This window comes from Symphalangus syndactylus, chromosome 14 (genome assembly GCF_028878055.3).
Source record: "Symphalangus syndactylus isolate Jambi chromosome 14, NHGRI_mSymSyn1-v2.1_pri, whole genome shotgun sequence".
NCBI classification, from domain to species: domain Eukaryota; kingdom Metazoa; phylum Chordata; class Mammalia; order Primates; family Hylobatidae; genus Symphalangus; species Symphalangus syndactylus.
Genome location: NC_072436.2, coordinates 86,820,824 through 86,837,363, shown reverse-complemented (window position 1 = coordinate 86,837,363; position 16,540 = coordinate 86,820,824). Strand labels below are relative to the sequence as shown.

Genomic DNA, 16,540 nt, shown 5'->3' with positions numbered 1-16,540 from the left:
TAATTTTTTTTGTATTTTTAGTAGAGACGGGGTTTCACCGTGGTCTCGATCTCCTGACCTCATGATCCGCCCGCCTCGGCCTCCCAAAGTGCTGGGATTACAAGCGTGAGCCACCACGCCCGGCCTCAAGAATTTTAACTAAAAGGTTAATTAACACATTTGATGAAAATTAAGAAAATGTTTTTTTTTTTTTTGAGACGGAGTCTTGCTCTGTCGCCCAGGCTGGAGTGCAGTGGCGCAATCTCGGCTCACTGCAAGCTCCGCCTCCTGGGTTCACGCCATTCTCCTGCCTCAGCCTCTCCGAGTAGCTGGGACTACAGGCGCCCGCCACCACGCCCGGCTAATTTTTTGTATTTTTAGTAGAGACGGGGTTTCACTGTGGTCTCGATCTCCTGACCTCGTGATCCGCCCGCCTCGGCCTCCCAAAGAAAATGTTTTTTGCAATCATTTTCCAAATTGGCAATTTGAGACTTGGTCTTCTTACCAAAAGCACTTAGTCCTCATTCCCTAAAACCCTGAAGAAACAAACAAATCTTAACAGAAACCTCTGGAAATAGACTTACTTTAACAAGTTGATCAAAAGGCGGGCAAATCCCTGCATCATGCTGATTTCCAGTTTTGGAATTGATACCAGCTCATATAATAACTTAATAAAAAGAACATGATCTTCTTTGCTAAATTTTCTCCCATAAAGTCGAATGTATCTGCAAGAGAAAAAAAGATATACCCTTTAAAAATAGGTATGATGACACACCCATGTTCAATGCAGCATTATCCATAGAAGCCAAGATGTAGATGCAACCTGAATGGCCACAGAAGGATGAATGGATAAGGAAAATGTGGCATATACAACACAATGGATTACTGTCTTTTTTTTTTTTTAACATTTCATGGAAAACTTTTTATTGGTTTTCTGGATAGAAACAGGAATTTATGTGCCAGGAGAATGATCCCATCATACTTCAGCTAGAACCAGTGGATGAGGATGATTCAGTCTTAAAAAAGAAGGAAATCCAGTCATAAGCTACAGCATGGATGAACCTTAAGTGAAATAAGCCAGTCACAAAAGACAAATACTGTGTAGGTATCTAAAGTAATCAAACGCATAGAAACAGAAAGTAGAATACTTGCTGCCAGGGATTGGGAGGAGCGGGAAATGGAGAGCTGTTATTGGTATAGTTTCAGTCAAGTAAAATTTAAAAAGTTGTACAACAATGTATATATGGTTAACAATACTGTATCGTACAGTTAAAAATTAAGATAAACTTGATATTTATTTTTAATGACAATTTTTTAAAATAGGTGTGGTAACAATTTCAAATGTCTGATGGTTAATTATTTTACATCTATTCTCACTATTATGCAGTAAAGAATTATTCTGTACTTCAATCGAGAGATTACCAGGCCAGGCAAAGTAGCTCATGCCTGTAATCCCAGCACTTTGAGAGGCTAAAGCAGGAGGATCGCTTGAACCCAGGAGTTCAAGACCAGCCTGGGCAACATGGCAAAACCCTATCTCTACAACAAATACAAATTATTAGCCAGGCATGATGGCGTGCGCCTGTGGTTCCAGTTACTCAGGTCGGGGGCTGGGGTGGGAGGATCACCGGAGCCCAGGAAGTCAAGAGGGCAGTGAGCTGTGATGGCGCCACTACGCTCCATCTAGCCTAGGCGACAGAGTGAGATCTTGTCTTCAAAAAAAACAAAAACAGATTGCCAAATAAGTATCTTATGGTAACTGAGTTATCGTCAACATCTAATGACCAATTAAAACACTGCTCTCTTATTGTAAACAAGTTACATAACTTGTACTGTTTCTAACAGTTAACTTATAATTACAATACGATTAGGTTACTACCAAAAATAATTTAATATTTTATCCAAAATCACATTTTTAATTTCTAACTATAAACAATGTAATCAAAAGCATTAACTTTAAGCAAATTTAAGAAAAAGGTGTCCCAATGGCCAGGCGCAGTGGCTCACGCCTATAATCCCAGCACTTTGGGAGGCCGATGTGGGCGGATCACCTGAGGTCAGGAGTTTGAGACCAGCCTGACCAACATGGAGAAACCCCGTCTCTACTAAAAATACAAAATTAGCCGGGCGTGGTGGCACACGCCTGTAATCCCAGCTACTAGGGAGGCTGAGGCAGGAGAATCGCTTGAACCTGGGAGGCGGAGGTTGCGGTGAGCCAAGATCGCGCCATTGCACTCCAGACTGGGCAACAAGAGAGAAACTCTGTCTCAAAAAAGAAAAGAAAAGGAGAGGAGGGGAGGGGAGGGGAGGAGAGGAGAGGAGAGGAGAGAGGAGAGGAGAGCAGAGAGGAGAGGAGAGGAGAGAAGGGAAGAAAAGAAAAGAAAAGAAAAGAAAAGAAAAGAAAAGAAAAGAAAAGAAAAGAAAAGAAAGAGGTGTCCCAAAACCCAAGAACAACAAATCAGAGCATATTTAAGAATTCAGAAGTAACTGATCCAAATAAATTACTGTATACTTAAAATCATAATACCCTTGGAGGAGGGTCATTTTATTAAATACATAAATCAACAGGAAAAAGAGCATTAGTATTCCTCGTAAGATCTTTAACACTCCCCCAGTACCTGAGATCAAATTAAACTTACATTTAACTTTTTTTTCCCCCACAAGACAGAGTCTTGCTCTGTCACCCAGGCTGGAGTGTAGTGGCCTGATCTCGGCTCACTGCAACCTCTGCCTCCTGGATTCAAGCAATTCTCCTGCCTCAGCCTCCCAGTAGCTGGGATTACAGGCGCCCAACACCACACCTGGCTAATTTTTGTATTTTTAGTAGAGATTGGGTTTCACCATGTTGGCCAGGCTGGTCTCAAACTCCTGACCTTGTGATCCCCCCGACTTGGCCTCCCAAAGTGCTGGGATTACAGGCGTGAGCCACTGCGCCCAGCACTTACATTTAATTTCTAAAGTTAGGGCATCTAACTGCTTTTTTATCTTCCAGAAATTCTTCAAAATTCCTGGTTCACTAACTCATTTTTATTTTCTCAAGCTGGTCTGAATTTATTCAGCTCTTTTCTGTCGTTTCAAGGTATAATCCCATGATCTCACATTAGTACTATGAGACCAGCAAATATAGAGGGAGGAGCAATGAGACCTGACATCTTGCTTTAGCTCTGCCAGTACAGGTTCAATACCTTTAATCTGAAAATCTGAAACCCTCCAAAATCCAAAACTTTTTGAGCAACAACATGACACTCAAAGGAAATGCTCATGGAGTTTTCCAGTTTCTAATTTTTGGATTTGAGATGCTCAGTCGGTAAGAACATAATGCAGATATTACAAAACCTAAAAAAATCCAAAATCCTAAACATTTCTGGTCCCAGAATTTCAAATAAGGGATACTCAACATAATTATTATGAAAGTTTCTTTAAACACCCTAAAATGGTAACGCACATAGATTAGTGAAGACAAAAGATCCTACACCTAAAGATATTATTATTTTGGGCTGTTGAATAAGCATAATGATACGGCCTTCTGACGCCTCCCTCAATTTCACTCTAAATTTAGGAGCAAAAGCTAGAATCATTAAAATGTTATTTTAAATGAAAACAAACATCTCCCTAAAAACTGGAACACATTTTTAAGATAAAGACAGAAGACATCAAAGAAAAATTCCCTGCTTTCAGTGGCTGCTTCAGGCCTTTGTCAAGATTCCAGATGACAGCCAGGCTTTGGTGGCTCACACCTGTGATCCCAGCACTTTGGGAGGCCGAGGTGGGCAGATCACGTGAGGTTAGGAGTTTGAGACCAGCCTGGCCAATATGGTGAAACTGTGTCTCCACTACACGCCTGTAATCCCAGCACTTTGGGAGGCTGAGGCGGGCAGATCACGTGAGGTTAGGAGTTCGAGATTAGGCTGGCCAATATGGTAAAACTTTGTCTCTACTACACGCCTGTAATCCCAGCACTTTGGGAAGCCGAGGCGGACGGATCACAAGATCAAGAGATGGAGACAATCCTGGCCAACATGATGAAACCCCGTCTCTACTGAAAGTACAAAAATTAGCTGGGCATAGTAGTGTGCGCCTGTAATCCCAGCTACTCGGGAGGCTGAGGCAGGAGAATTGTTCGAACCTGGGGGGTGGAGGTTGCAGCTGAGCCGAGATGGTGCTAGAGTACTCCAGCCTGGCCAACAGAGAGAGACTCAGTCTCGAACAAACAGACAAACAAACAAACAAAAAGATTCCAGATGCCTCTGGAGTCATGCGTTCATTCTCCCCTGTGGTTAGGATACTTCTGCAGAAAAACTGGAGAAACACTGTACTCTAAGCCAGCAGTCCCCAACCTTTTTGGTACCAGGGAGAATCTCATAAGGAGTACACAACCTAGATCCCTTGCACGGGCAATTCACAATAGGGTATGAGCTCCTATGAGAATCTAACACCACGGCTAATCTGACAGGAGGCAGACCTCAGGCAGTAATGCCCAATCGCCTGTCCACTGCTCACCTCCTGCTGTGCAGCCCAGTTCCTAACAGGCCACAGACCCATACCAGTCCCTGGGCTGGGGGTTGGGGGGCCCTTGCTCCAAGCCACTCAAGTAACTTAGCTACTGCCCATTGTTTTCATTGCAGTAGACAGACAACTGTATATTTAACATTAGTTAGGGACAAAAAATTAACAAAGCTCAAATTTTAATACTATAAAAAGAGACCAACGGGGGATTCCTGGAAAGCCTAGGGCTGCTGACAAATCTAAAGATTCTGGAGGGACTCCTCACAAAGCTTCTATTTCCCCCAGTTCCTCGCCAACCAGCAAGTGGTTCTTATCTCAGCATTTTTCAAAATATGGTGCAAGAGATTTGTTTTAAAAGGGCACAAAAGTTCTAACCATAAAAAGAAAATTAATAAATTGGTCTTTATCATAAAGAACTTCTAGTCACAATAAGACACCATTAAAAGTAAAAAGCCCAGAAATACATATATTTGACAAAGAACTCATATCCAAATTACTAGTAAGAAAAAGACATAATCCAATTAAAAATGGGCAAAAAGGCTGGGCGTAGTACACCTGTAATCCCAGCACTTTGGGAGGCCAAGGCAGGAGGATCAATTGAGCTCAGGAGTTCAAGAACAACCTGAGCAACATGGTGAAACCCCATGTCTATTTAAAAAAAAAAAAAAAGAAGAAGAAAAACAATGCAGGGTAACTTTTAAAACGCATTATTCTTGGGATCCAAAAATCCTAGGAATATTACATCTCAGTAAAACTGTCTTGTCTTTTTTTTTTTTTTAAGGTGAATGAAAAATAAATTCCTGGAGTGCTAGAGTGCAGACTACCAATCTTCATTTTTTAGACTACTCTGGTTTGACTTTCCTGTACACTTAAGTTCAAAAACCCTACTTTAGACTGTATCTACAGATGGTCCATTCCCTCTTTCCAGTTAATTTTCACATTAGGTTTTAGGACTAATGATTACTATTAGGTGTCCCAAAATATCTGAAAACACTGGTAAATAGCCATGACTGAACGTGATTGATATAGAATATTTCTTTCAACCATCCAGAATATATGGATAACAAGTCATTTTGTTCCATCAAGGGAAGAAAAAAAAAGAGTAAAAGATAATACAATAGCATTTCCAGCTGCTTCCTCCTCACAGCCCCACAGTGTATTAATCAAATGATTTAATTTTTAATCATAAGAAAGACAGTGGGCTGGCCGGGCGCGGTGGCTCACGCCTGTAATCCCAGCACTTGGGGAGGCCGAGGCAGACAGATCATGAGGTCAGGAGTTCAAGATCAGCCTGACCAACATGGTGAAACCCCATCTCTACTAAAAACACAAAAATTAGCCAGGTGTGGCAGCACGCACCTGCAAACCCAGCTACTCGGGAGTCTGAGGCAGGAGAATCGCTTGAACCCGGGAGGCAGAGGTTGCAGTGAGCCAAGATCTCACTGCTGCACTCTAGCCTGGGCAACAGAGGGAGAATCCATCTCAAAAAAAAAAAAAAAAAAAAAGAAAGAAAGACAGAAAGACAGGTGCCATGGCTCATGCCTGAAATCCCAGCATTTTGGAAGGCAGAAGTAGGAGAATCACTTGAATCCAGGAGTTCAAGACCAGCCTGGGAAACAGAGTGAGACCCCCATCTCTATTATACATATTTAAAAATGTAATAATAACAAATTAATAAAAATCCTTCATCTAGCAATACTATCTTGAGTAAATAATTCAGGCCAGGTGCAGTGACTCACACTTGTAGTCCCAGCACTTTGGGAGGCCCAGGCAGGCAGATCACTTGAGGTCAGGAGTTCAAGATCAGCCTGGCCAACATGGCAAAACCCCCGACTCTTCTAAAAACTACAAAAATTAGCTAGGTGTAGTGGCAGGCATCTGCAGTCCCAGCTACTCGGGAGGCTGAAGCAGAAGAATCAGTTGAATCCCGGAGGTGGAGGCTGCAGTGAGCCCAGATTGTGCCACTGCACTCCAGCCTGGGTAACAGAGAGACCTGCCTCAAAAAAAAAAAATAATAATAATAATAATAATTCAGAATATCAAAGTCAAAATGCCAAAATGGGCCAGACATTGTGGCTCACGCCTATAATCCTAGCACTCTGGGAAGTAGAGGAGGAAAGATCACTTGAGGACAGGAATTCAAGACTAGCCTGGGTAACACAGGGGGACCCCGTCTCTATAAAAAAATCTCCAGGTGTGATGGCACGTGCCTGTAGTCCCAGCTACTTGGGAGGCTGAAACACGAGGAGCATCTGAGTCTGGGAGGTTGAGGCTGCAGTGCGCCATGATCTTGCCACTGTATTTCAGTCTGGGTAACAGAGCAAGACCCTGACTCTCCAAAAATAAAAAATTTTTAAAAAGCCAAATGCACATATGTAATTTCCAAAATTTCCTGAAAAAAAATCTGTAAGTCTAGTATAAGAATGGCTTGTTAAAGTGTGGCTTATTCCTTTAGACTAAGCTTGTCCAACTGGTGGCCCAAGATTGTTTTGAATGTGGCCCAACACAAATTCATAACTTTCTTAAAACATTTAGGTTTTTTGCATTTTTTTTTTTTTTTTTTTTTTTTTTTTTGAGACGCTCTGTCACCCAGGCTGGAGTGCAGTGGCGCGATCTCGGCTCACTACAAGCTCCGCCTCCCGGGTTCACGCCATTCCCCTGCCTCAGCCTCTCCGAGTAGCTGGGACTACAGGCGCCCGCCACCACACCCAGCTAATTTTTTGTATTTTTAGTAGAGACGGGGTTTCACCGTGGTCTCGATCTCCTGACCTTGTGATCCGCCCGCCTCAGCCTCCCAAAGTGCTGGGATTACAAGCGTGAGCCACCGCACCCGGCCGGTTTTTTGCAATTTTTTAAAGCTCATCAGCTATCATTAGCGTTAGTGTATTTTATGTGTGGCCCAAGATAATTCTTCCAATGTGGCCCAGGGAGGCTAAAAGATTAGACACCCATACTTTAGACTATAATGCAGTCACTTAAAATTGTGTTTTCAAATAACCTTTAGTAGAATATGGAATGGAATATAATATTTATAAAGCAAGGCTCAAAATAAATATATATATAACTAAATAAAAAAAAGATCATTCAAGGAAAAAGAAATAAAACAGGCCCAGCACGGTGGTTCATGCCTGCAATCCAAGCACTTTCGGAGGCCACAGCAGGCAGATTGCTCTAGTCCAGGAGTTTGAGACCAGCCTGGGCAACATTGCAAGACCTCGTGCCTACAAAATATACAAAAATTAGCCAGGTGTGGTAGAGCATGTCTGTAGTCCCAGCTACTCAGGAGGCTGAGGTGGGATGATTGGTGGGGCCTGGGAAGTGAAGGTTGCAATGTGCCAAGATTGTGCCACTGCACTCCAACCTAGGCAACAGTGAGACCTTAGTCACCCAAAAAAACAAAACAAAACAAAAAAAGAAAAAAGTAGATACCATAAAATATTATCTCTGGGAGCCAGGTGCAGTGGCTCACGCCCATAATCCCAGCACTTTGAGAGACTGAGACAGGCAGATGGTTTGAGCCCAGGAGATCGCTTGAGCCCAGGAGCTTAGGACCAGCCTGGGCAACACAGCAAAAACCACATCTCTACAAAACATTTAAAAATTAAAAACAAAACAAAACACAACAAAACCTACCTCTGGGTGGTAAAACTGAGAAACTTTTTTGTGTTTTTCAAAACACGTTTTCAGTTTTTTCACTTTCTAAAGTAAACAGGCTGGGCGTGGTGGCTCAGGCCTGTAATCCCAGCACTTTAGGAGGCTGAAGCAGGAGGATCACCTGAGGTCAGGAGTTTGAGACCAGCCTCCCCAACACGGTGAAACCCCGTCTCTACTAAAAATACAAAAAATTAGCCGGGCATGGTGGCTTCTACCTATAATCCCAGCTACTCAGGGGGCTGAGGCAGGAGAATCACTTGGACCCTGGAGGCGGAGGTTGTAGCGAGCCGAGATCATGCCACTGCACTCCAGCCTGGGTGACAAGAGCAAAACTGTCTCAAAAAATAAAAATAATAATAATTTTAAAAAGTAAACAGGAATTATTATTCTATATATTTTTTGAGACGGAGTCTCTCTCTGTCGCCCAGGCTGGAGTGCAGCGGCGCAATCTCAGCTCACTGCAACGTCTGCCTCCCAGGTTTAAGCGATTCTCCTGCCTCAGTCTCCCAAGTAGCTGGGATTACAGGAGCCCACCACCATGGCTGGCTAATAGGAATTATTTTTATAATTAGAATTAACAATGAAAAAATTAATATCAAACTTCTAACGTAAAATACAATATTTAAAATCAGATAATCAATATTTCTGCATTTGTGTATTATCTTAATTTAAATGTCCCTTATCAAAGACTACTTAAAGTCTTAAGAGTCAACTTGAATAGGTTTCTCACCAACCAAAAATGAAAAGCGTGTGAATCAAGGTAATTGCAACGGATATGTTTAAAACCATTGAGTTCATGAAAAATATCAAAACAAAACCAAACCTCACAGACCACATCTTTCAGCAATGCCATTTAAGTCATTAACTTAAAAACTGGTAAATGAAGGGGAACAATTAAGCTTTACCCTGCCACTCCTACAGGCACTCAGGATAAACAACATTTCATGAGGAAAAGTTCTTTAGAGCAGTGGTCCCCAGCCTTTTTGGCACTTCGTTTTAACACACAGAAAGGACCGGTTTTGTGGAAGACAATTTTTCCACAGATGGTGGGGGTAGTTTTGGGATGATTTGAGGGCATTATATTTATTGTGTACTTTATTTCTATTATTATTAAATTGTAATACATAATGAAACAATTACATAACTCATCATAATGTAGAATCAGTGGGAGTCCTGAGCTTATTTTCCTGCAACTTAGATGGTCCCATTGGGGGGTGATGGGAGACAGTGACAGATCATCAGACGTAAGATTCTCACAAAGAGCACGCAACCTAGATCCCTCTCATGCGCAGTTCACAAGAGGGATTGTGCTCCTGAGACAATTTAATGCCAGCACTGATCTGAGAGGAGGCAGAGCTCAGGCAGTAATGTGAGCAATGGGGAGGGGCCGTAAATTCGGCTCAGTACGGTTACTAATAGGCCACAGCAGATTACCAATCTGTGGCCTGGGAGATGGAGACCCCTGCTTTAGAGATTCCCACCAAATAAGCAGAGTGAAACGTTTAAGTATCACCATTTTGGAATCCCTAACAATGTAAAATGACTACTAATATCACCGAAGAAGTAAGACATTATACATCTCCTGATGACAGCATGTAATACCACCTATTGCACAGTCTTCAGAAAGCAAAACTTTATGTGCTGAATAACAGTAACAAAATATTGTGTGAGACAAGTATGAAAATTTTGAGCTTACAAAAACTATGTTCTCTTTTCAATCCCCTGTGAACATATATAAAAACTTGTTGGCCGGGAGCAGTGGCTCACTTGAGGTCAGGAGTTTGAGGCCAGCCTGACCAACAAGGAGAAACGCTGTCTCTACTAAAAATACAAAAATTAGCTGGGCGTGGTGGCACATGCCTGTACTCCCAGCTACTCAGGAGGCTGAGCCAGGAGAATTGCTTGAACTCGGGAGGCAGAGGTTGCAGTGAGGCAAGATCGCGCCACTGCACTCCAGCCTGGGAAACAGAGAGAGATTCCATCTAAAAAAAAAAAAAATTAGCCAGGCATAGTGGCATGCATCTGTAATCCCAGCTACTCGGGAGGCTGAGGTGGGAGAACTGCTTAAACCCAGGAGGCAGAGATTGCAGTGAGCTGAGATAGCACCACTGCACTCCAGGCTGGGCCACAGAGTGAGACTCCATCTCAAAAAAAAAAACCAAAAACTTGTCATAAACTAAGCCACAAAAAAAACCTCACTTAATTTTAACACACAGACATCATTCTGGCCAATCTGATTACAATACAATGTAAATCAGAAAATACTAATGGGATTATAACCAAGAGAAACCAAATCCATTTGAAAACACACATGAGTCTTAATTAAACAGTCAGTATCAGACTTTAAGGCATTCCTCCCCCAAGAGGCACTTCCTTTAAAGTCAGCTTCAGGACAATAATGACTATTCTTACCATTATGATTCAGCATTATTCTGAATCTAGATCAAAAGAATAGGTAACAAAAATTAGGGTAATTATTTCAGGAAAGGTGGAACTAAAAGTATGGCGTCAATGCTATGATTATACCTAAAACATCTGAAACAAACAAAAAAAAACACTTTTAGACTAAACTTTAAAATCCACTGAATACATATTAAAAAAAAAAAAAAAAAAAGTCAGGAGCCTTCCTGTATAGCAACCAGATAAAAAGTAAAAGTGTTGAGGGAAGACTGTTCCATTTAAATTACCAACAAAAAGATTAACTGAAAATTTCTCAAAGAGAAATATGCAGGAATTACATGTTAAAACTTTACTAAAATGTAAAATATTTAAAGAAATGGAGAGAAATAAGGACTTTTTAAAATGCCACTTAAGAGCTGGGCATGGTGGCTCACACCTATAATCCTACCACTTTGGGAGGCCAGGGCAGGTGGATTGCTTGAGTCCAGGAGTTTGAAGCCAGCCCGGGCAACATGGCAAAACCCTATCTCGACTAAAAATACAAAAATTATTTTGTATTTTTTACTGATTATTGTATTTTTTATTTATTAATTATTTTGTATGTACAGGTGGTGTGCATCTGTAGTCCCAGCTGTTTGGGAGGCTGAGGCAGGAGAATCGCTGGAACCCAGGAGGCAGAGGCTGCAGTGAGCTGAGACCATGCCACTGCACTACAGCCTAGGTGACAGAGCGAGACTCTGTCTCAAAAAAAAAAGAGGGGGAGAAAAAAGCTGCTTAATCCCTGACAGCTAGGGCTAAATGATAAATATTTTACAGCAAGGAAAACTACCATGACCCATGAAATCTCTGAACAACCCCCTGAATTAATTTCAGGCAGTAACTTCAACTCCTGCCCACCCAAAATAAACACTTCACCACAGCTATATCAGTTCCAGTCTTTTCCTTCTCTTTCCAAGGTTTCACCATATAGAAACAACAAAAAAGAGAGGTAAAAGTAGCAGAGAAAACTAAGGCATCAGGAACAAATTACTGTGATTTTATTCCAAGACTAAGTCCTTCATCATTACCTATAATATTAAAAATGTAGATAAAGCTTCTCACTGCCAGAAACACTGAGTGAACAAATAAGAGGAAAGGTTTTTTCATAAACTCACCTCCCCTATTTTCAATTACCTGTATATTCAAAAAGCATTTATAGAGCAAACAACACATACAAGACAATAATGACTCAAATAGTTCCTTTGGGCCAAGAACTCGCAATCAAATAAGACAGTCAGATACGAGACTCCAAGTACCTGGAAGACGAAACATGTAAAAGTGAAATAAAATAAAGCATTAACAGACTTTTGTGGATTGATTTTTTTAGCGCAATTTTCATCATATAGTAAGTGGTCATTGACTTTGAAAGTTTAGAAAGCTGTCATCACTTAAGTTATACTCTAAAGAGGCAACCTGAAGTCAAAATAATCTGACCATCTACAGAATTAAGAGTCATAGGAGGCCAGGCACGGTGGCTCACGCCTGTAATCCCAGCACTTTGGGAGGCTGAGGCAGGTGGATCACTTGAAGTCAGGAGATCAAGACCAGCCTGGCCAACATGGAGAAACCCGTCTCTACTAAAAATACAAAAATCAGCCGGGCATGGTAGCAGGTGCCTGTAATCCTAGCTTCTTGGGGGGCTGAGGTGGGAGGATCACTTGAACCTGGGAGGTGGAGGTTGCAGTGAGCTAACATCAGGCCACTGTACTCCAGCCTGGGCAACAGAGCGAGACTCCATCTCAAAAAAAAAAAAAAAAAGGCACAGGAGACAACTCTAGCTAGAGGAGCAGATCCAGGATGCATATTTCTGTGGCAAGGAGAAATAACTAACAGAATAAAATGTCGTATGTTTCTATTCTAGTTTGCTTTGCAACTATCAACATAATCAACTCTGGATACAACATTTATTGCTTTCAACCAGTAGCCAAGTAAGCAGGAACAGCATAGTTCTACAAGTTTGTTAAGAACTCAAACTGCTGTCAGTCCCTTGGGGAAGTCATTTAATCTCTGTAAAATCTGGCTTTCTTCACAAGGCTGTGGTGACAGACTGATAAATGTACATGAAAGATGCTATAACTTAACTGTTCTTCAGTGGGCTCTGGGTACCAGTTGCTTTTGAATTTTTTTTATGTTCAGATGTATCACCTGGTTTGAAAACCACTGGACTGGCCAGGCGCGGTGGCTCATACCTATAATCCCAGCACTCTGGGAGGCCAAGGCGGGCGGATCACCTGAGATCAGGAGTTCGAGACTAGCCTGACCAACATGGAGAAACCCAGTCTCTACTAAAAGTACAAAACTAACCGGGCATGGTGGCACATGCCTGTAATCCCAGCTACCCAGGAAGCTGAGGCAGGAGAATTGCTTGAACCTGGGAGGCAGAGGTTGCAGTGAGGCGAGATGGTACAATTGCACTCCAGCCTGGGTGACAGAGCAAGACTCCGTCTCAAAAAAAGAGAGAGAAGAAACGTTAAGTGTAAACCAAATATAGAAGTAGTCAACCTCAAGGTTCCAAATGGGAATATTTATAGTATGTGCTGCTTTTAACATTCCAATAGAGGTCTCAATGAATGTAGGCGTTTTCTGTTGCTGTTGTTGTTTGCTTACCGTTTTTACTACCATGCTCTCGGTTTGGTGTTCATATAGAATGAGACTTTGATCTAATTTTCTACAAAGGTTAGACAGAAACATAGATTAGGATTTTTGTATTTGAAAAGGGGGGAAGAGGCGCTAGGTGCAGTGGCTTATGCCTGTAATCCCAGCACTTTGGGAGGGCAAGGCGTTATTTGAGCCCAGGAGTTTGCGACCAGCCGTGGCAACATAGTGAGACCCTGTCTCTACAAAAATAAAAATAAAATAATAATAACCTAGCTGGGTGTGCTGGTACATGCCCGTGGTCCCAGCTACTCCAGAGGCTGAGATGGGAAGATCGCTTGAGCCTGGGAGGTTGAGTTTGCAGTGAGTTGTAACGGCGCCATTGCACTCCAACCTGGGCGACAGAGCAAGACCCTGTCTAAAAATAAGGGGGGGAAGGGGGATGTTTGAAATGCTCATTCCCCGTTGCAGTAAAGAAACAGCACTTGAACATAAATTTAATTTCCTCAGCAAGGCCATTTTTATACTTTCTGCAGAAAGGGTACACTCACCAGCAGTTTTGCCAGGCGCATACACCAAAAAAGGAGACAGGGTCATTTATAACCTGATGTGTCCACCCTACTGTTGTGTCCGGTTTCCACTGGCTAGAACGGGACCTCACATTCTGTATTTGTCCCGATTGGCTAGCAACTTAGAACTTTTTAAAAGACGCAAAGGCAGAGAACAAAGGAAGGAGGAAGTAACTTGTGGAATGCTGAGAAAGATAAAAACACCTTCAAATAAGGAAGAGGAACAGGCTATGATCTAATGCTTGCTTGGACCAGAATAAGCATGCCAGAGCAAATATTTAGGCTAAATTGTGGGAGCTAAGAACATAAAGTACATTGATTTCTTTATTACGGCTAGCAGATATTTAAGAATGTCAGCATGGGTCTTTGAATAAATTTTGCTTCTAAGAGAAGTTACTATTCCTAATTAGATGGGGAGGAAAGTCTTTGAAGAGGAACCTCTACTTTTTACAGGGGCGAAAGGGATTCTCTAAAAATAAGTCTCATTTAACAGAAAAAAGTTAATTCCCAGGTTCCATAAGAAAAACAGTTCTTAGAAGTTATATAGTTATATGCTTATTTACAAGCTTGCCAAAAAAACAGTAAAAATTTGCCGCCACTTCAATTAACAACATGTATTTCAAATACAAATTTATTTTACAACACTGCAGAAAGAACACTTGGGAAAACCATTCTTAAGTAACATTCAGATCTCAGAACATCAAATGGTACAATTTTTTTTTTTTCTAACTGCCTTTCTTAGTGACTCAAAGTAAGGCATTAAAACACAGTGGTCTGAATGAGATTTTCTTTTCAAATAATACATTCAGAATTCCTATTTTCTTCAATTTTTTTGAAGGAGTTGTCACCTGGCCTAGTCTGTCCTAAATGAACAAAAATGTGCACTGAATAAAGCACACAGCTGGGCGCGGTGGCTCCCACCTGTAATCCCGGCACTTTGGGAGGCTGAGGCAGGCGGATCACCAGGTCTGGAGATCGAGACCATCCTGGCCAACATGGTGAAACCCCATCTCTATTAAAAACAGAAAAATTAGCCGGGCATGGTGGCTGCACCTGTAGTCCCAGCTACGCAGGAGGCTGAGACAGGAGAATCACTTGAACCCAGGAAGTGGAGGCTGCAGTGAGCCGAGATTGTGCCACTGCACTCCAGCCTGGGAGCAGAGAGAGACTCAGTCTCAAAAAAAAAAAAAAGAAAAAAGCACACATACCATATGCAGTGGCTCACGCATGTAATCCCAACACTTTCAGGAGGCCAAAGTGGGAGGATCACTTGAGCCGAAGAGTTCAAAGCCAGCCTGAGCAACATAGTGCGACTTTGTCCCTACAAAAACTTTAAAAATTAGCTTGGCGTGGTGGTATATGTCTGTAGTCCAAGCCAATCAGCAGCCTGAGATGGGAGGATCGCTTGAGCCCAGGAGCTCAAGGTTAAAACAGGGAGGTATGATTGCACTCCCTATGATTCCAGCCTCGGTAACAGACCAAGACTGTCTCTTCAAAAAAAAAACACACAAAAAGAAAGAGCACATTGGAACTTCCAGAGGGCAGAAAACTTGCACTGATACATCCCAAACGCCAAAACCAGTGCCCAGCCCACGCAATGCACTCAAAAAATTGTGTTCAAAGAAGACTGATGTCTGCCTCTACTACACTGTATTAACCCATGACTGTGCACTAACCTATGAGCCTCTTGTGTATTCATTTTTTAAAAGATGGTAACTTAAGAGAATATTTGTTACCCCAGGATTGAGACTAAGTCTTCAAAGGTAAGAGGCAGAAATGAAAGATGTCATAATGTGAAAGTGTTCATTAATGAGCTATTTTCTTGATCTCTGTCCATGAGATTTGATTATAGTAAACCTTAGACAAAAAAATGCAAATGAAATGGAAACTCAGTAGTAAAATCACAAATTTGGCAAAGAAGCAGAACCTCATGAGATTGATCAAAGTGATAATAGATGTTAATTTTTTTAGGTTTTATAATAGTATTGGTATTGCTTTTTTAAAAAAATTCCTTTTCCTTTGAAGATACATACTGGAAACATTTATGAATAAATAATATACTTCAAAAACAATGGGGAAAGCGGATGATGAAAAGAACATAACTGGCCATGAGTTAATCAACTGAAGATAGGTGATGAGGTTCATTATATTGTCTTTTGAATATCTGATATTTTTCATAATAAAAAATATTTAATGAAACGAGTTTAAATATTAGAAAACTTCAAATCAGAAACACACATATGCTCATTGGCCAATGATGTTCAGGAAGAAATAGCCAATTAACTACTGAAAAGAAAAATGACAAGCTGTTTTCAAGAAATTACTGAGAGATCTCTGGAAAACAGTAAGGGCTTCAAATATTTTTGAAAAAAAAGTATATGTGTGACAGCATCATGAAAAATCAAATGTGTGCATGTGTAGAGACAGAGGGTATACAGGAACTCTATACTTTCCATTCAATTTCGCTGTGAACCTAAAATTGCTCTCAGAAATAAAATTTTTGAAAAAATCAAATATGAAATATGTCTTACTGTGCTATTGCATTATACAACTTTATCAAAAAAATTCACGTTCTCCAAAATCAGTTCCTTTGGAAAATCAACTTTCTCACTACAAAGAAATTTTGGTTGCCATTTTGAATGATCACTTAATAACAAAGACAAACCTCTTCTATCACTCTCTCTAACTGGTTCTCACTGATGAGTTTGGTAATTTTTCAAAATTTCAAGATTCATTTACAAATAAAACCACTTGCATTTATTGTGTACTTCAATTTCAATACTCAAACATTAGATACT

The 16,540-nt window shown here is 41.2% G+C and overlaps 1 protein-coding gene across 11 annotated transcripts in view; it reads right to left on the bottom strand.

The window, feature by feature from the left end:
- The window catches only part of PSME4 (proteasome activator subunit 4), a 133,304-nt gene that overhangs the window by 110,046 nt on the left and 6,718 nt on the right, over positions 1–16,540 (bottom strand). For all 11 annotated transcript variants that reach the window (XM_055240427.2, XM_055240426.2, XM_055240429.2 and 8 more), the window contains exon 2: positions 564–704. In XM_055240427.2, the coding sequence (XP_055096402.1) occupies positions 564–704 (141 nt within the window). The remainder of the gene's footprint in view (positions 1–563; positions 705–16,540) is intronic.